Below are 18128 nucleotides of genomic sequence, written 5' to 3' on the forward strand. Positions count from 1 at the left end.
ATCGCTGAAGAACTGATGCTTTTGAACTGTGGTGTTGGAGAAGACTCTTGAGAGTCCCTTGGACTGCAAGGAGATCCAACCAGTCCATTCTAAAGGAGATCAATCCTGGGTGTTCATTGGAAGGACTGATGCTAAAGCTGAAACTGCAATACTTTGGCCACCTCGTGCGATGAGCAGACTCACTGGAAAAGACTCTGATGCTGGGAAAGGTTGGGGGCGGGAGGAGAAGGGGATGACAGAGAATGAGATGGCTGGATGGCATCACCGACTCTGTGGACATGAGTTTGAGTGAACTCTGGGAGTTGGTGATGGACAGGGAGGCCTGGCGTGCTGTGATTCATGGGGTCGCAGAGAGTCGGACACGACTGAGTGACTGAACTACAAAACATCTCTTTTGTTATTAACTATCGTCAAATACACTTTACACAGTGCCCAAAAGGACTGCATTCACTTGTGCCCCTTGTTGGTAAGGCAAGATACTTACAGCATTTCATGCTGCTCAAAGCTATACTCAAAGAATTTTTCTCTGCAATGATGAAATCATGTCAATTGACTTTTCACATCTTTGTACGTTTAATCTTCTTGAAAAGGTTTTAAAACTGTAATCAATGTTTACCATTCCTGATACGAATGGCTATAATAAAATTTAACTGAAAAAACAATGAGGACAGAGTGAAAAATATTTTGACCCATAATTTAACTAAAACTTAGCTTTCATTCACTGCTTCTTAACACAGTGTACTCTCTTTCAACTTTTTCTCAAGAGCATAAACTATTTTTGGAATTTTCCCTCTTTGTTATATAACAAGTATTTCCTTATAAAAAAATTCTTTCTGATGACTGTTTTTAACATTCTTTTACTTCTGCAACCAAATCTGTCCAAATAACTGTCAAGTTTTCTTGTCCCATCATTTTCTCCAATATCAAAGAGATGACTAACATTGCAAACTGAGAAGTTTCACTTCTGAAGGTAAATAAAAAATAGTAACAAACATCTGCTTCCAGTAAAGTACCCATTTCTATCTGAGGTCAAGAAAGAGGTACTAATTCACTTTGACTACTGAGTGATGAAAAATGAGCGTTTTTTATGATTTGCTGTTACGGGCTGAACTGTGTCTCACCCCCTATCCCACCAAAATACATATGTTTAATTCTTCATCCAATACCTCAGAATGAGACTGTATTTGGAGACAGGGTCTTTAAGGAGATAATCAAGTTAAAATAATGTCATTATGATGGGTTCTAATATGACCAGTGTCCTAAGAGGAGGAAATTAGGACACAGATATGTAACTCATGTAAAGACTCAAAGAGAATTGTCAGTCCAGGTTCGATTCATGATACAGGATGCTCGAGGCTGGTGTACTGGGATGAGCCAGAGGGATGGGATGGGGAGGGAGGTGGGAGCAGGGTTCAAGATGGGGAACACATGTACACCCGGGGCGGATTCATATCAATGTATGGCAAAACCAATACAATAATGTAAAGTAAATAAACAAATAAATAAATAAAATTGGCCTTTTTCATCTAAAAAAAAAAAAAAGACTCAAAGAGGAGAAGATGGCTGTCTATAAACCAAGAAGCGTGAGAAAGTCAAAGTGAGAAAATAAACTTCTGTTTAAGCCACTGTTATGAAATGAGTTACATCTTTTCAAAATTCATAAACTGAAGCCCTAATTCCCAATGTGAGTATATTTAGAAGCCTTTAAGGAGGTAATAAAGGTTAAGTGAGGTCATAAGGGTGGGGCTCCAAGTCCAGGATGTCTTTACAAGAAAAGAAAGGAAAACCAGAGATTGCTCTCCTTCCACCACATGCACAGAGCAGAGGCCATGTGAGGACACAGGTTAGACTATAAGCTGAGAAGAGACACCTCACCAGAAACCAGCCCTGATGACACTTTGATCTTGGACTTCTAGTCTCCAGAAATGTGAAAAAATAAATTTCAGTTATTTTAAGCCACTCAGTCTGTGGTACTTTGCTACAGCAGACTGAGCAGACTAACACATTTGCCAATCAAGCAGTTTACAAAGTATTTTCGATACACATGTTAGAGAAGACAAAGCATTTAAGAACCCCACCAAATCAATTAAAAAAAAAAACAGCCCAGTTGATGGAAGCTTTTTATAACATCTTTCTTACCTTCTTAAAGAATGTTGCAGGTGCCATTTCAGATCCATTCAGTGTTCGCAAGAGGAACATTGGCCAAGATGATGTGTTCATCTGGTACCCTATTTTATAAAATAAAGCAGGTATTCTTTAAAAGCCTCTCTGTGATATTATAGCCTCTCTGTGACATTATAGCAAGCTGGCATAAAAAAACGTTCCATTTACCATTCTTCTCCAAAGAATGACTTTCTTATCAAGGAACGCAGGAAATGGGCTAGAGGAGCAGATGCACCCTCCAATCAGTGCTACTGTATCCACTGTACTGTTAGACAAGAATGCTACAGTGGGGGTAGAAATTTTCACTTTAAAAAACCCATTAGCTAGGGTTCACAAACATACACATATATGCTGGGAATGGACCATAATACTAGGAGAGATCCAATTCAAAACCCAGGAGAGGTTCCATTCCCCACCAACCACCACACATGCAGAGTAAAAAGGCTGCAAAAGACTACCAGCCCCTCTTTTTCCTCAGAGCCTCTGCCTTACTTCCTTTCAGGAAGACAGTTTTCTGTCAAACTCAGTAAATGTACACTTATGATGGTACATTTCACTGTATGTAAATTTTACCTCAAAAGAAAAACAAACTGTAAATAAACAGTGAACTCTAGTTAATGATATGCATGCTAAAGTATTTAGGGGAAATGTACTGATGTCAATAACTTATCCTGAACCGCATTTAAAAATATAATTCACTGATGAAAAAAATATATATGTAATTCACTGATGAACTAACAGAAAGGCAAGTAAGCAATAAAGCAAGTATAGTAAAATGATAACGGGTAGAATGTAGATAGTGGGCATCCTAAGAGTCAGACACGACTGAGCGACTTCACTTTCACTTTTCACTTTCATGCCCTGGAGAAGGAAATGGCAACCCACTCCAGTGTTCTTGCCTGGAGAATCCCAGGGACAGCGGAGCCTGGTGGGCTGCCGTCTATGGGGCCGCACAGAGTCAGACACGACTGAAGTGACTTAGCAGCAGCAGCAGTGGGTATGTGGGTGTTTACCGGAAAATTCTTTCACCTTTTCTATATGTTTGAAATTTTTCATGCATTAAGTTGGGAAAAAAGACAGCTCTCACTTTAGCAATCCCCCCACACACTAAATGATCTTATATTAGGATTTGTATCAAATGCTATCAAAATAGACTCAACATGTGAATTCTCATCAATTAACGGTGACTATCACAGCATGTGGCATGTGCAGCAGGGAGCAGGAGTCTGCTAGCATTACTATTTTCTGGGGGCAATCTGTTACATGCAATACTTGCCTACCTTGATGCCAGAATTGGTTGGTGAGAACTTGGCATGTATCCCTGATGAATACATGCACTAAGATAGGGAGGCACATGAATCACATTGCCAGTGGGTCCATCAATAGGATAAAATATACAAGAAAGTTCAGACAGAAAGTCATTTTATAATAATCATGAATCAAAACACCCTTAATCTGACTAGGAAAATAATTGTTGCTGGGGAATTGTAAAGGGTTGTTACACACCCTCTTAAAAAAAATCAGTATTACTAGTGATCTGTTCTGTTCTGTTCAGTTGCTCAGTCGTGTCCGACTCTTTGCGACCCCGTGGACTGTAGCCTACCAGGCTTCTCCATCCATGGAATTCTCCAGGCAAGAATACTGGAGTGGGTTACCATTTCCTTCTCCAGGGGATCTTCCCGACCCAGGGATCGAACCTGGATCTCCCGCACTGAAGGCAGACGCGTTACCTCTGAGCCACCAGGGAAGCCCATTACTAGTGATACCTAATATTAAATAGCTATCCAGAGCATGGATTCTCCACACTATGGTTAGAATAGCGCATGACAATCATTCTCTGGTCCTTATGCCTTTCTCTTAACCTGCATCTTATCCTATTACATGAGGTACCATGACTTTTTTTAAATTTAGCATTTTCCTCAATCCTGAATTGCCTAAAGTCAAACACAGATCAAAGTGCATGTAAAAAATTCAAACACAGCTAAAACTAATTCATCTTGTTAGGAAGTCCGGACAGTTACCTTTGGAAAGGAGGAGGATATGACTGGGGATCAGCAGGAATGGGGCTTCTAGGGTGCTGACAATGTTCTTTCTTTATTTGGGTGTTGGTTTTTATACGTGTTCATTTATAAGCTGTACACTTTTCTCCATGTATGTTAAAACTTAAAAAAATAATTTTAAATAATAACCTTTAACATTTAAATAAAACAGTTCAGTTCAGTCGCTCAGTCGTGTCCGACTCTCCGCGACCCCATGAATCACAGCACGCCAGGCCTCCCTGTCCATCACCAACTTCCGGAGTTCACTCAAACTCATGTCCACAGAGTCGGTGATGCCATCCAGCCATCTCATTCTCTGTCATCCCCTTCTCCTCCCGCCCCCAACCTTTCCCAGCATCAGAGTCTTTTCCAGTGAGTCAACTCGTCACATGAGGTGGCCAAAGTATTGCAGTTTCAGCTTCAGCATCAATCCTTCCAATGAACACCCAGGATCGATCTCCTTTAGAATGGACTGGTTGGATCTCATTGCGGTACAAGGGACTCTCAAGAGTCTTCTCCAACACCACAGTTCAAAAGCATCAATTCTTCGGCGATCAGCTTTCTTCACAGTCCAACTCTCACATCCATACATGACCACGGGAAAAACCATAGCCTTGACTAGACGGACCTTTGTTGGCAAAGTAATGTCTCTGCTTTTTAATATATTATCAAGGTTGGTCATAACTTTCCTTCCAAGGAGTAAGCGTCTTTTAATTTCATGGCTGCAATCAGCATCCACAGTGATTTTGGAGCCCAAAAAAAAAAGTCTGACACGTTTCCACTGTTTTTCCATCTATTTCCCATGAAGTGATGGGACCAGATGCAATGATCTTTGTTTTCTGAATGTTTCAAGCCAACCTTTTCACTCTCCTCTTTCACTTTCATCAAGAGGCTTTTGAGTTCCTCTTCACTTTCTGCCATAAGGGTGGTGTCATCTGCATATCTGAGGTTATTGGTATTTCTCCTGGCAATCTTGATTCCAGCTTGTGCTTCTTCCAGCCCAGCGTTCCTCATGATGTACTCTGCATAGAAGTTAAATAAGCAAGGTGACAATATACAGCCTTGACGCACTCCTTTTCCCATTTGGAACCAGTCTGTTGTTCCATGTCCAGTTCTGACTGTTGCTTCCTGACCTGCATACAGGTTTCTCAAGAGGCAGGTCTGGTGGTCTGGGATTCCCATCTCTTTCAGAATGTTCCACAGTTTATTGTGATCCACACAATCAAAGGCTTTGGCATAATCAATGAAGCAGAAATAGATGCTCTTCTGGAACTCTCTTGCTTTCTCCATGATCCAGCGGATGTTGGCAATTTGATCTCTGGTGCCTCTGCCTTTTCTAAAACCTGCTTGAACATCTGGGAGTTCACGGTTCACATATTGATGAAGCCTGGCTTGGAGAATTTTGAGCATGACTTTACTAGTGTGTGAGATGAGTGCAATTGTGCGGTAGTTTGAGCATTCTTTGGCATTGCCTTTCTTTGGGATTGGGATGAAGACTGACCTTTTCCAGTCCTGTGGCCACTGCTGAGTTTTCCAAATTTGCTGGCATGTTGAGTGCAGCACTTTCACAGCATCATCTTTCAAGATTTGAAATAGCTCAATTGAAATTCCATCACCTCCATTAGCTTTGTTCGTAGTGATGCTTTCTAAGGCCCACTTGACTTCACATTCCAAGATGTCTGGCTCTATGTCAGTGATCACGTTATCGTGACTATCTTGGTCGTGAAGATCTTTTTTGTACAGTTCTTCTGTGTATTCTTGCCACCTCTTCTTAATATCTTCTGCTTCTGTTGGGTCCATACCATTTCTGTCCTTTATCGAGCCCATCTTTGCATGAAATGTTCCCTTGGAATCTCTAATTTTCTTGAAGAGATCTCTTGTTTTTCCTATTCTGTTGTTTTCCTCTATTTCTTTGCATTGATCGCTGACAAAGGCTTTCTTATCTCTCCTTGCTATTCTTTGGAACTCTGCATTCAGATGCTTATAGCTTTCCTTTTCTCCTTTGCTTTTCGCTTCTCTTCTTTTCACAGCTATTTGTAAGGCCTCCTCAGACAGCCATTTTGCTTTGTTGCATTTCTTTTCCATGGGGATGGTCTTGGTCCCTGTCTCCTGTACGATGTCACGAACCTCCGTCCAGAGTTCATCAGGCACTCTATCAGATCTAGTCCCTTAAATCTATTCCTCACTTCCACTGTATAGTCATAAGGGATTTGATTTAGGTCATATCTGAATGGTCTAGTGGTTTTCCCTACTTTCCTCAATTTAAGTCTGAATTTGGCAATAAGGAGTTCATGATCTGAGCCACAGTCAGCTCCCGGTCTTGTTTTTGCTGACTGTATAGAGCTTCTCCATCTTTGGCTGCAAAGAATATAATCAATCTGATTTCGGTGTCGACCATCTGGTGATGTCCATGTGTAGAGTCTTCTCTTGTGTTGTCGGAAGAGGGTGTTTGCTATGACCAGTGCGTTCTCTTGGCAAAACTCTATTAGCCTTTGCCCTGCTTCATTCCGTGCTCCAAGGCCAAATTTGCCTGTTACTCCAGGTGTTTCTTGACTTCCTACTTTTGCATTCCATTCCCCTATAATGAAAAGGACATCTTTTTGGGGTGTTAGTTCTAAAAGGTCTTGTAGGTCTTCATAGAACCGTTCAACTTTGGCTTCTTCAGCGTTACTGTTGGGGCATAGGCCTGGATTACTGTAATATTGAATGGTTTGCCTTGGAAACGAACAGAAATCATTCTGTCGTTTTTAAGATTGCATCCAAGTACTGCATTTCGGACTCTTTTGTTGACCATGATGGCTACTCCATTTCTTCTAAGGGATTCCTGCCCACAGTAGTAGATATAATGGTCATCTGAGTTAAATTCACCCATTCCAGTCCATTTTAATTCACTGATTCCTAGAATGTCTATGTTCACTCTTGCCATCTCCTGTTTGACCACTTCCAATTTGCCTTGATTCATGGACCTAACATTCCAGGTTCCTATGCGATATTGCTCTTTACAGCACCGGACCTTGCTTCTATCACTGGTCACATCCACAATTGGGTATTGGTTTTGCTTTTGCTCCATCCCTTTATTCCTTCTAGAGTTACTTCTCCACTGATCTCCAGTAGCATACTGTGCACCTACCGACCGGGGGAATTCCTCATTTTGTATCCTAACATTTTGCCCTTTGATACTGTTCATGGGGTTCTCAAGGCAAGTATACTGAAGTGGTTTGCCATTAACTAAAACTATGTAAGTTGTGTTATATTAAAATGGAAACTAAACTATTCAAAAGCATCTCATGAGCAAATTGGCAAAAATTATATTTTTTATGTGGTATCAAAATACATACTAATCAGCATGTATTGCTATGTATTTCATATTTTTAATTAATAAACTCTGAAAGTAATTTGAAAAAAGAATGATTATAAATTTGGTTATGTGTCTGAAATGCTGATAATCACAATAGCTATGCTTCCTTTAAACAAAATACAAACACATACTAGCATACTGTCAATAGAGAAATAAAACCCAAACAGGGAAGCACTAAGCCTCAGATGTATATCTGTTACAGAAGTCTGTATGATTTAAGATATTATAAAAATAAGCAACAAAAAAATGTGAATGTTATGAAGAAAAGGGGAAAATCAGAAAACACACATATCCTAAACCATCTTCCTGGGAATAACACATACTTGATTGGTTTTTAAAAATATTTTAAACCAAGTTAGTATTAGTTAACCATTAGAACAAAGCCAATATAAAACGATGTTGCTAAAAAGAACAGTTATTATTGTCTTAATTTTTTTATTCTCACAACATCTTTCACTAGTTGGAGACAAAAAAAATTCATTGTCTCACTGTGCATTATAATAGAGCATTTTCATTTTTTAGCATTGTAAAAAAGAAACAAAAACCAATACCCACCATTCACTCAGAATGTGTAAGTAATAAACTAAATACTTATATTCTACAAAATACCATGGTACAGCAAAGTATTAAAACAGAAAATGTTTGCACAAAATTAGGGTCACGTACTTTATTTCTTTTAAAAACTTGGTCAAAATCAAGAATTTTATATTAAAAACCTTTGTTGAAGAGTTCCATCAATCTCTTCCTTTACAAAGACCTAAAGGTACTGATTCCTACCTCTCTCACTATGATTTCTTCCCACACAGGTGTGATGAAATTCCCAAGCCTGACACTGGAGTCCCAATGTAAAATCATCTTCTGCCGTGCTAATCCCCATACCAAAAAGGATGAATGGCTCCTTAGACAATACTGAGGGAGGAAGTGACTCATATCAAATGCTACAAACTTCTCCCCCAGAAGGGTTTCTGAATCTGCATGTGTAATCTAGCAGAGCTGCTTTTGACATTTCAAGTTTTAAGGCAGAAGGAGTCTTGCTCTGGAGTGGGGAACCTTTAGCCACACATATGCCAAATATGTACTTAAATGAAACTGTAACATATGGTACTGAGTTACTTTCTCAAACCTTCTCCACAGTACCCACCTGACCGTCTGTTTGCCAGAATGCCCAGGAGAAGAGATTTTTAAAAGGTCAGTTAAAATTATTTCTACTGAACACTACATTAGCAAGAATATGCTGTTTTAAAACTGTTTATCCTTACCCAGTGGAGGCTGAAGTAAGTCCCCTTCCTTTTCACATGTCCCAACAGGCTGTATGTCTGGAGAATCAACAAGCCGCCAAAAGTCATTTCGGTTATCACTACCATCCAATCTTAAACGCAGCCTGGCACCTGTAACTCCAACAACTGTAGCAATACATACTGAAGTCGTATTGCGAGGGTCATGGGCTTCCAACTTCATGCCAACTTTGAAGTCATTAGCTGGCGGAATCTTAGACTATATACACAAACACATACAAATAAAATTCTGTTAAAACTCTTTAACTGTAGGAAAATCAAATGGTCAGTTATGTTACCAGAATACATGAGGAACATTTTAAGTAACAGTTGCAACAGTTGGTGAACAAAGTGAGAGCTGTAAGGGTTAAGAAAAAGATCTCCAAACTCTCTCCTTGGCTTGACACACAGTCTGACATGGTTGCCCACTGCTTGTCACTCATCTGCCACTTCCAGGCAAACCAAATACAACCTCTAAAATGCATCCTGAGTGCCTTTCTAATGTAAGAATTTGATTAGGCCTTTCCTCTTAAAGTAAGCCAAAAAGCAGCTCACCACTGCCTAATGTAAAGTCCAAACAGTCAGTATAGTTTAAAAGCCACCACACTTTAACCTTACTCCCATACTATCACCTCTACCTACTTAGTGCTTCAGCTACCCATACCATCCCTCAACACTCAGGTTCTTTTACGCCCATGTCTCTTTCCTTTGTATGTTCTCTGACTGGAATATCCTTCCCCTCATTACAACTACCTCAGATAGGACCTCTTCTGTGAGCCCTTTCCAGTATAGTTATCACCCTTTTTATCATTAATTATTTACATGGCTGTCTTTCCCTCCAGATGGGCAGTCATAAGAGCTTAGTATATCTGACATAAAGTAAATTCTTAATCAATGAATGCAAAGAGACCATCTGGTTCTTAAGCAGCACTGCCACAATCCCATGATCACTTCACACTAATAGAACCTAATAACAGATTCCCTTAAACAAGTTAATAGTTTACAAAAATAAATATAACATGGTATCTACAGAATTTTGGCATACCTGTCTGAAATACTCTGAAGGAGCACTTAAAGATCCAGTCTCTTCCAAGTATTTTTCCCATTGAAAATCATCTGGAAAAAACATGCAAAAATAGGCGTCTTTTTTTTTTTTTTTTTTTTGGTTTATTTGGGCCCTGCCAGCATAGCTTATGGGATCTTAGTTCCCCAATCAGAGAGCAAACCCAAGCCCATGTCAGTGAAAGTATCAAGTCTTAATCACTGGATTACCAGAGAATTCTCAGGGATTTTTTAAAGATATATAATATGCATACTAACTTTCAGGAATAAAATGGATTTTAGTTCCATATCTCTTTAAAGAAAAACTTCTTCAAGGACACATTCAAACTTCCTCATTTGACTACCAGCATGGAAATAAAAAATAAGACCATTTCCTGATAATAATGGTTCTGATATAAATGATAATCCAGATCTTCTTGATGTAATGAGGACTGCATCACAGTGACTCTAAAAATGTGAACTCTAGAAACAACTAAAGGACTTTTTATAGAGTAATAGCAAATTCTACTCATATGTCTCTAACACAAATTTACTCAAAATATGTCTTTATCATTTCATCCCATTACTCTGAAGATGTTTCTTTGTTTTTCACAGGGATCGATCTAAAGGTGTGTGGCATAGCAGAACTAAAGCATTAATTTATGGAAAGAAAAACTCTGAGAACCAGCGTTGTTTCTCAATTGACTATTAGATCTCCATCCAGGGTGTCAAGAATATGGTGGCAGAACAAAGCAGAAACCAGTCATCAATGCAATGACTAACACAGATTGTTGTAACAATCTATATTTTCTGCAAACTCTTTCCGTTCTTTCTCTCACTTAGTCTTGATGACACATAATGCTAGAAGTAAAGGTCAGAAGGCAGTACACTTTTCCCGGACACTTCAATTCACTGTGTCAGTCACAACGCCCTGAAATACTTGACAGCAGTATATTAAAGGTACTATTAATTCATATAAAGTTTAATCCTCATCAAACATGTTTTTTCTATACTCCCTGTTTAATCTCTTAACTAAAAATATTAGGGTTTCACAGTTCCCTCCCTAGGGAAATCTGTTACTAGCCCCTTATACATTCTTCAAAGACTTAACTGTTCCACTTACACACACACACACTCACGCACTGCTGATAAATGTTTAACGGCCAGCTTTCTAGAAAATACAAACAAAAAGCCTGACTGGAACTGGTAGTGTTTGCATGTTTCTGTGATGTGAATACCACCACCATGGCTGATTGAAAAATGCCAAGGTAAAGTTACCAACCACAAAGTTAGGAAGAAATGTGAGCTGATGTGAAACGTGAGCAAGATTCGGAGTATCACTGTTACATGAAATTATGCATTTAATATGTGTGTGTACATATGGTATTAAGCATGTCATATCATACCACTGTATATACCCTTATAGAGATTTTTCCACTTTAAAAAAATACTGGGTTTAATTCTGCTTCCAGATCATGTAAAGCAAGCACTACCACAGTACTGAAGAGTATGCAGCAAAATGTCAAGAACACAGGCTCTTGACACAAAAAGTCTAACTCTGCCTTTTACGAGCCAGTGACCCTGAGCAAGTCACTTCATTTTCTCGGCCTTAGTTCCTTTATCTATGAAATGAGGAAAGTAATACGTATGGTATAAGGTATTTTTGAGAACTGAAGTAGTATGCATGTAAATAACTTGATAAATACATACTAATTAGTGAAATAAAGTAAAGACATAAAACTAAACGTCATCTGTTGGATCATCGAAAAAGCGAAAGTTCCAGAAAAACATCCACTTCTGCTTTATTGACTACGCCAAAGCCTTTGACTGTGTGGATCACAACAAACTGTGGAAAATTCTGAAAGAGATGGGAATACCAGACCACCTGACCTGCCTCCTGACAAATCTGTATGCAGGTCAAGAAGCAACAGTTAGAACCAGACATGGAACAACAGACTAGTTCCAAATAGGGAAAGGAATATGTCAAGGCTGTATATTGTCACCCTGCTTAGTTAACTTATATGCAGAGTACATCATGTGAAATGCCGAGCTGGATAAAGCACAAGCTGGAATCAAGATTGCTGGGGGAAATATCAATAACCTCAGAAATGAAGATGATACCACCCTTATGGCAGAAAGTGAAAAATTAAAGAGTCTCTTGATGAAAGTGAAAGAGGAGAATGAAAAAGTTGGCTTAAAACTCAACTTTCAAAAACTAAGATCATGGCATCCAGTCCCATCACTTCATGGCAAATAGATGAGGAAATAATGGAAAAAGTGACAGACTTTATTTTTGGGGGCTCCAAAATCAAGGCAAATGGTGACTGCAGCCATGAAATTAAAAATAGCTTGCTCCTTGGAAGAAAAGTTTTGACCAACCTAAACAGCATATTAAAAAGCAGAGACATTACTTTGCCAACCAAGGTCCATCTAGTCAAAGCTACAGTTTTTCGAGCAGTCATGTACAGATATGAAAGTTGGACTTTAAAGAAAGCCGAGCACCAAAGAACTGATGCCTTTGAACTGTGGTCTTGGAGAAGACTCTTGAGTATCCCCTGGACAGCAAGGAGATCCAACCAGTCCATCCCAGAGGAAATCAGTCCTGAATGTTCATTGGAAGGACTGATGCTGAAGCTGAAACTCCAATACTTTGGCCACCTGATGCGAAGAGCTGACTCATTTGAAAAGACCCTTATGCTGGGAAAGATTGAAGGTGGGAGGAAAAGGGGACAACAGAGGATGAGATGGTTGGATGGCATAACTGATGCAATGGACGTGAGTCTGAGCAAGCTCCGGGAGTTGGCGATGGACAGGGAAGCCTGGCGTGCTACAATCCATGGGGTCACAAAAAGTTGGACATGACTGAGCAACTGAACTGAACTGAAATGTCATGGTTGTGCCTAAACTTAAAAATACTGAATAGCTATATTAAAAGTGAAAACTGAGATCCATGGCTCCAAAATTTAACTAACCAGGTTACTTCAGTGACCTCCTAAGCACTAACCTGACAATCAAGAGACCCAAGGTTCTAACTGAAGCTCTACCACCATATGATCTTGGAGAACATTAAAAAAAAAGAAGAAGAAGAAGAAGAAAACAAAACATGAATGGGGGAAAAAAATCTGACTAGGATATCATTAAAGAAACACCATACCAGGATGAAAGGAGTATAAGTTGGAAATAATAACTGAGAAATCAAAGCCATTTCACAGTTAGACCTCAAAGAACTTAAGACTTTTCCACAAACCAGTTACATTTGTAAAATTTTTCAGGGACACTGGAAAATACTTAATTCATCTAAGACAATGTTTAAAATACTCTATCACCATTTGTGTCTTCAGTCAGTCAGTTCAGTCGCTCAGTTGTGTCCGACTCTTTGCAACCGCATGAACTGAAGCACGCCAGGCCTCCCTGTCCATCACCAACTCCCGGAGTCCACCCAAACCCATGTCCATTGAGTCGGTGATGCCATCCAACCATCTCATCCTCTGTCATCCCCTTCTCCTACCCTCAATCTTTCCCAGCATCAGGGTCTTTTCAAATGAGTCAGCTCTTTGCATCAGGTAGCCAAAGTATTGGAGTTTCAGCTTCAACATCGGTCCTTCCAATGAACACCCAGGACTGATCTCCTTTAGGACGGACTGGTTGGATCTCCTTGCAGTCCAAGGGACTCTCAAGAGTCTTCTCCAACACCACAGTTCAAAAACATCAATTCTTCGGCACTCAGCTTTCTTTATAATCCAACTTTCACATCTATACATGACCACTGGAAAAGCCATAGCCTTGACTAGACGGATCTTTGTTGGCAAAGTAATGTCTCTGCTTTTTAATATGCTGTCCAGGTTGGTAATAATTTTCCTTCCAAGGAGTAAGCGTCTTTTAATTTCATGGCTGCAGTCACCATCTGCAATGATTTTGGAGCCCAGAAAAATAAAGTCAGTCACTGTTTCCCCATCTATTTGCCATGAAATGATGGGACCGGATGCCATGATCTTAGTTTTCTGAATGTTGAGCTTTAAGCCAACTTTTTCACTCTCCTCTTTCACTTTCATCAAGAGGCTCTTCAGTTCCTCTTCACTTTCTGCCATAAGGGTGGTGTCATCTGCATATCTGAGGTTATTGATATTTCTCCAGGCAATAATGGGCTATAATTTGAGCTAGCAAATCCTTTATATCAGTGCTATATAATACAAGTTCTTTCTATCACACTGCTAGTTAATGTAACCTTTGGAGCCTTAATTTTTTTCTTTGTTCTTAAAGGCAAAAATTCTCAGTCCACAACACTATTCAGCTTGGATGCCCATATGCTTAGAGTCTACCAAAAACATAGTGGAAACACACATAGCAAAAGGCTTTACTAATTTAGATTTGATACATCTACAATACCACAGTGAGAATTTCTGACAAAAATAGTTCAGAAAGTAGCAGACAAGCCTGAAGTCCCTATCTGTCTCTGCATTTTTATCCTCATTGACAGATTAGCAGCTGGGGGTGGGGATTTACTCTTTCAGAAAAGAACCCTGGGAACTGATAGGACTTTTCATGAGACAGATGTACATAATGTTGTGATCTGCTTGTTGCTTACACATGTCTGTGGTCCTTCTTGTTTGATTTCTAATCTATTCTAGTCCATACACTAGCCCAAACACCTTTTAGCAAAATGAACATAATCTATGAGGCCCCCCATTCTTCTCCAGAGTAAATCAGAATCATAATGTATTCCACCAGTACTAGGCTTGGGTTCAGAGGCTATGTAAAGAAAATGAGTAAAGTATCTAGAGCTTGAAGCTTCTCAGCTGAATGATCAGCACCCACTACCTTATAGCATTTACCACAACTATAACTGGACATTTGTTTAATATCTACCAAAGCTCAAAGCAACTGAACACACATGCATGCAAGCTCAAAGACCATAGGAATCATGTTTGTCTTATTCATTACTGGATTCCCACAGAAGGTCACCAGTATCTCCCAGGCACTATACTAGGTACTGCAGATGCAGCAGTTAATAAAACAGACAAATATCCTGGATCTTCTGGAGCTTACCTTCTAGTAGTCACTCACTGATTTCTAAAATAAGATGTTAGGGTCAGGACACTGAGAAATTTCTGCAAATGTCTGTCAATTTGACTAAGTAATCTCATTTTTAATCAGTTTCTCAAACAGAAAAGTTTGAAAATTTTGAAAAGTTACTAGTTTCAACTTTTAAGAATATATTCTTCAAATTGATTTTCATGAAATTTCCAGAATAGGCAAATCCATAGAGATAGAAAGTAGATAAGTGGTTGCCTAGGGAGAGGCAATGTGAGGAAATGGAGAGGGACTACTAGCTAGGTACTGCTGCTGCTGTTGCTGCTAAGTCGCTTCAGTCATGTTCGACTCTGTGCAACCCCATAGATGGCAGCCCACCAGGCTCCCCCGTCCCTGGGATTCTCCAGGCAAGAACACTGGAGTGGGTTGCCATTTCCTTCTCCAATGCATGAAAGTGAAAAGTGAAAGTGAAGTCGCTCAGTCGTGTCTGACTCTTCGCGACCCCATGGACTGCAGTCTACCAGGCTCCTCCGTCCATGGGATTTACTAGGGTTGCTTTTTAGGGTGATGAAAATATTCTAAAACTGATCATGGTGATGGTTACACAACTCTGGAATACACTACTGAGAACCACTGAACTGTACAGTTGAAATGGGGACATTCTATGGTATGTGAATGATATCTCAATAAAATTATTATATTAAAAAATGGAAAGGAATTTGTAAGGATGAGGAAGAGCACTCTAACCTAACAGCCTCCATTTCCTTGGAGAGTTTTGGGGATTGGAAGGAAGAGCTGAGGAACAAGTAAGGCCAATGAGAAAGAGAACTAAGGAAACACTGAGGACCTAGCTACAGCAACAAAGAATGACTCCACGGGATTACCTCTACAGGCAATCTTTTCGTAGGAACAGAAAGTCATGGATGAACTACTTACTCCAAGAGTGGGGTTGGCAGGGAAGGTACAACAGAAACACAAGGGGCAAGAGGCTTGCCTGGAAATCGCTGGTAAACACACTAAGTTTGTTATTGTATTTTTTTTTAATTCAACCTTTTGTCTGCATATGACTTATTTCCTCATTTTCCATAAGAGCAGGCGCAATGGGTCAGAATCTATCTCCTGAGTCTCTGATATAGTGCTGCTGCTGCTGCTGCTAAGTCACTTCAGTCGTGTCCGACTCTGTGCGACCCCATAGACGGCAGCCCACAAGCTCCCCCGTCCCTGGGATTCTCCAGGCAAGAACACTGGAGTGGGTGCCATTTCCCTCTCCAATGCATGAAAGTGAAAAGTGAAAGTGAAGTCACTCAGTCATGTCCGACTCTTAGCGACCCCACAGACTGCAGCCTACCAGGCTCCCCTGTCCATGGGATTCTCCAGGCAAGGAAACTGGAGTGGGCTGCCATTGCCTTCTCCTCTGATATAGTGCTATACACATGCTATTAACAATAAAAGCTTAAAATATGAATTAATAACTCAGACAATAAAGTTAACATTTACTGAACATTTACTACAAGCCTAGGCATTATATTAGGTGCTTTACATTCCTTTTCTTTGATTCTAATAGTTCCATGAGTAAGTAGTTATTATCCCTGTGCCACACAGGAGAAAACAGAGACTAAGAACATTGAGTAATTTGCCCAAGGTCACAAGGCCAGTAAAAAATGAGGCCAAGATTCTAGAAGAGCTCTGTCAGATCCCCCAAATGCCTAAGCTTTAATCCACTAGACTGTCTTTTAACCATCAAAAAAGACATTCACATTGACTCTACTGTTAGAAAGGTTTTTATTAAAAATCAAATTATTTTAAATTGGAAATACATGGTAATTAATAACTAGATATCTTTACTTTGGCAAAACTGCACTGAAATACATAGTTATCTTTTAACTTAATCCTTCTCTATGTAAAACCAAAGTAAAATTTTCAAAATTAAATACTATCTTTTTGGTCTTTCCTATTGCTTAGATTTTATATTTACAAGAGCTTACTATACATAGATTATACCAAAAGCAATAAGAAAAGAGTTCATACTAATACTGAGTGAAGAAGAAATATATGTTCTACTGAATTAATTTAAAACCTACCATTTTGCACAGAAGATGTGCCTGATTGAGGAGCTCTCTCTTGATTCTCCTTCTTTACATCCATTGACTCTTTAAAAAAAGAAAGAAATTAGTGAGTAATACCAGAAGAACAGAGCAACAGTTTGAAAGAGTACTTACAAAAACCTAAACTGTATTTTCTAATAGGAAACAGTTTCAATTTTATAAATAAATCCTCATTTTCTGCATAGGACTTCACTTTCTAATATATAATGTACTTTATAATTTGTTTATTGCATGTCTCATTTCACTCAAATGTAAGCTCCAAAAGGTCAGAATTTTTTTCATTTTGTCTCTTATTCACTACTTTTTATCCTCAGTGAATACAGAACATTCTTGAACATTTGTTAAATAAATGAATAAACCAAAATGAGCTAAGCTGATCCTTACAATATTCAGAATAATGTGTCCCAGCAATAAAGTGCATACTTCTGAGAATTTAAAACAACAGAGAAGCTAGAATACAATGTAATTCAACGGACTGTTTGTTGTTTTTCAGTCACTTAGTTGTGTGTGATTCTTTGTGACCCCATGGACTGCAGCACACCAGGGTTCCCTGTCCTTCAACAGACTAGGAAAAGTTTTTCTCTGTGCTAGGCTGAGCTCAAACAGCACTGGACCTTGGAACTTCACCAAATCTAAGATATATTTCATCCACATTTATTATAGTATGTATTTCTTAAATGACTCATTGTGATTATTACGCTGAAAAACTAACCACAATCTTCAATATTATCAAATAAGCAGTCACTCTTCTTAACTTCCCCGTTGTCTTAAATATTTAAAATATATGTTTCAATCAGGACCCAAATAAAGTCCATACAGACAGTGGTAGGTACATTTCTTAAATTTCTTTTGATCTGTAGGCTCCTCCTCCTCTGTTTATTTTCCCTTCCTCTAGCAATATTTTTGCTGGTGATATCAGTTCAGACTTTTCCAGTCTGCTACTTCCTCATGATACTGGGTTCTTCTGGTCCTTATAGTTTCTCTAAATTGATATAGCTATTTCAAGCCAGAATAGCTTAACCACATTCAGGTTTAGCTTTTTTTCAAGAAGAGAGAAAATGACTTCATAGGTGGTGGTGTGTACTTCTCACAGGAGGTTCGTAATATACCTAGCTCT

At 39.2% G+C, this 18128-nt stretch overlaps 1 protein-coding gene across 2 annotated transcripts in view; it reads right to left on the reverse strand.

Annotated features, from left to right (window-relative positions):
• Window positions 1–18128, reverse strand: part of SCML2 (Scm polycomb group protein like 2) — a 121897-nt gene that overhangs the window by 75317 nt on the left and 28452 nt on the right. For both annotated transcript variants that reach the window (XM_055393546.2, XM_088833773.1), the window contains 4 exons: window positions 16988–17056; window positions 9880–9950; window positions 8820–9054; window positions 2140–2228 (listed from right to left, as the gene is read on the reverse strand). In XM_055393546.2, the coding sequence (XP_055249521.1) occupies window positions 2140–2228; window positions 8820–9054; window positions 9880–9950; window positions 16988–17051 (459 nt within the window). In that variant the 5' untranslated portion in view covers window positions 17052–17056. The remainder of the gene's footprint in view (window positions 1–2139; window positions 2229–8819; window positions 9055–9879; window positions 9951–16987; window positions 17057–18128) is intronic.

The sequence above is a fragment of the Moschus berezovskii genome, chromosome X, assembly GCF_049115385.1.
Source record: "Moschus berezovskii isolate FMDL1 chromosome X, NW_MosBer_1.0, whole genome shotgun sequence".
In the NCBI taxonomy this organism is placed as follows: Eukaryota; Metazoa; Chordata; class Mammalia; order Artiodactyla; family Moschidae; genus Moschus; species Moschus berezovskii.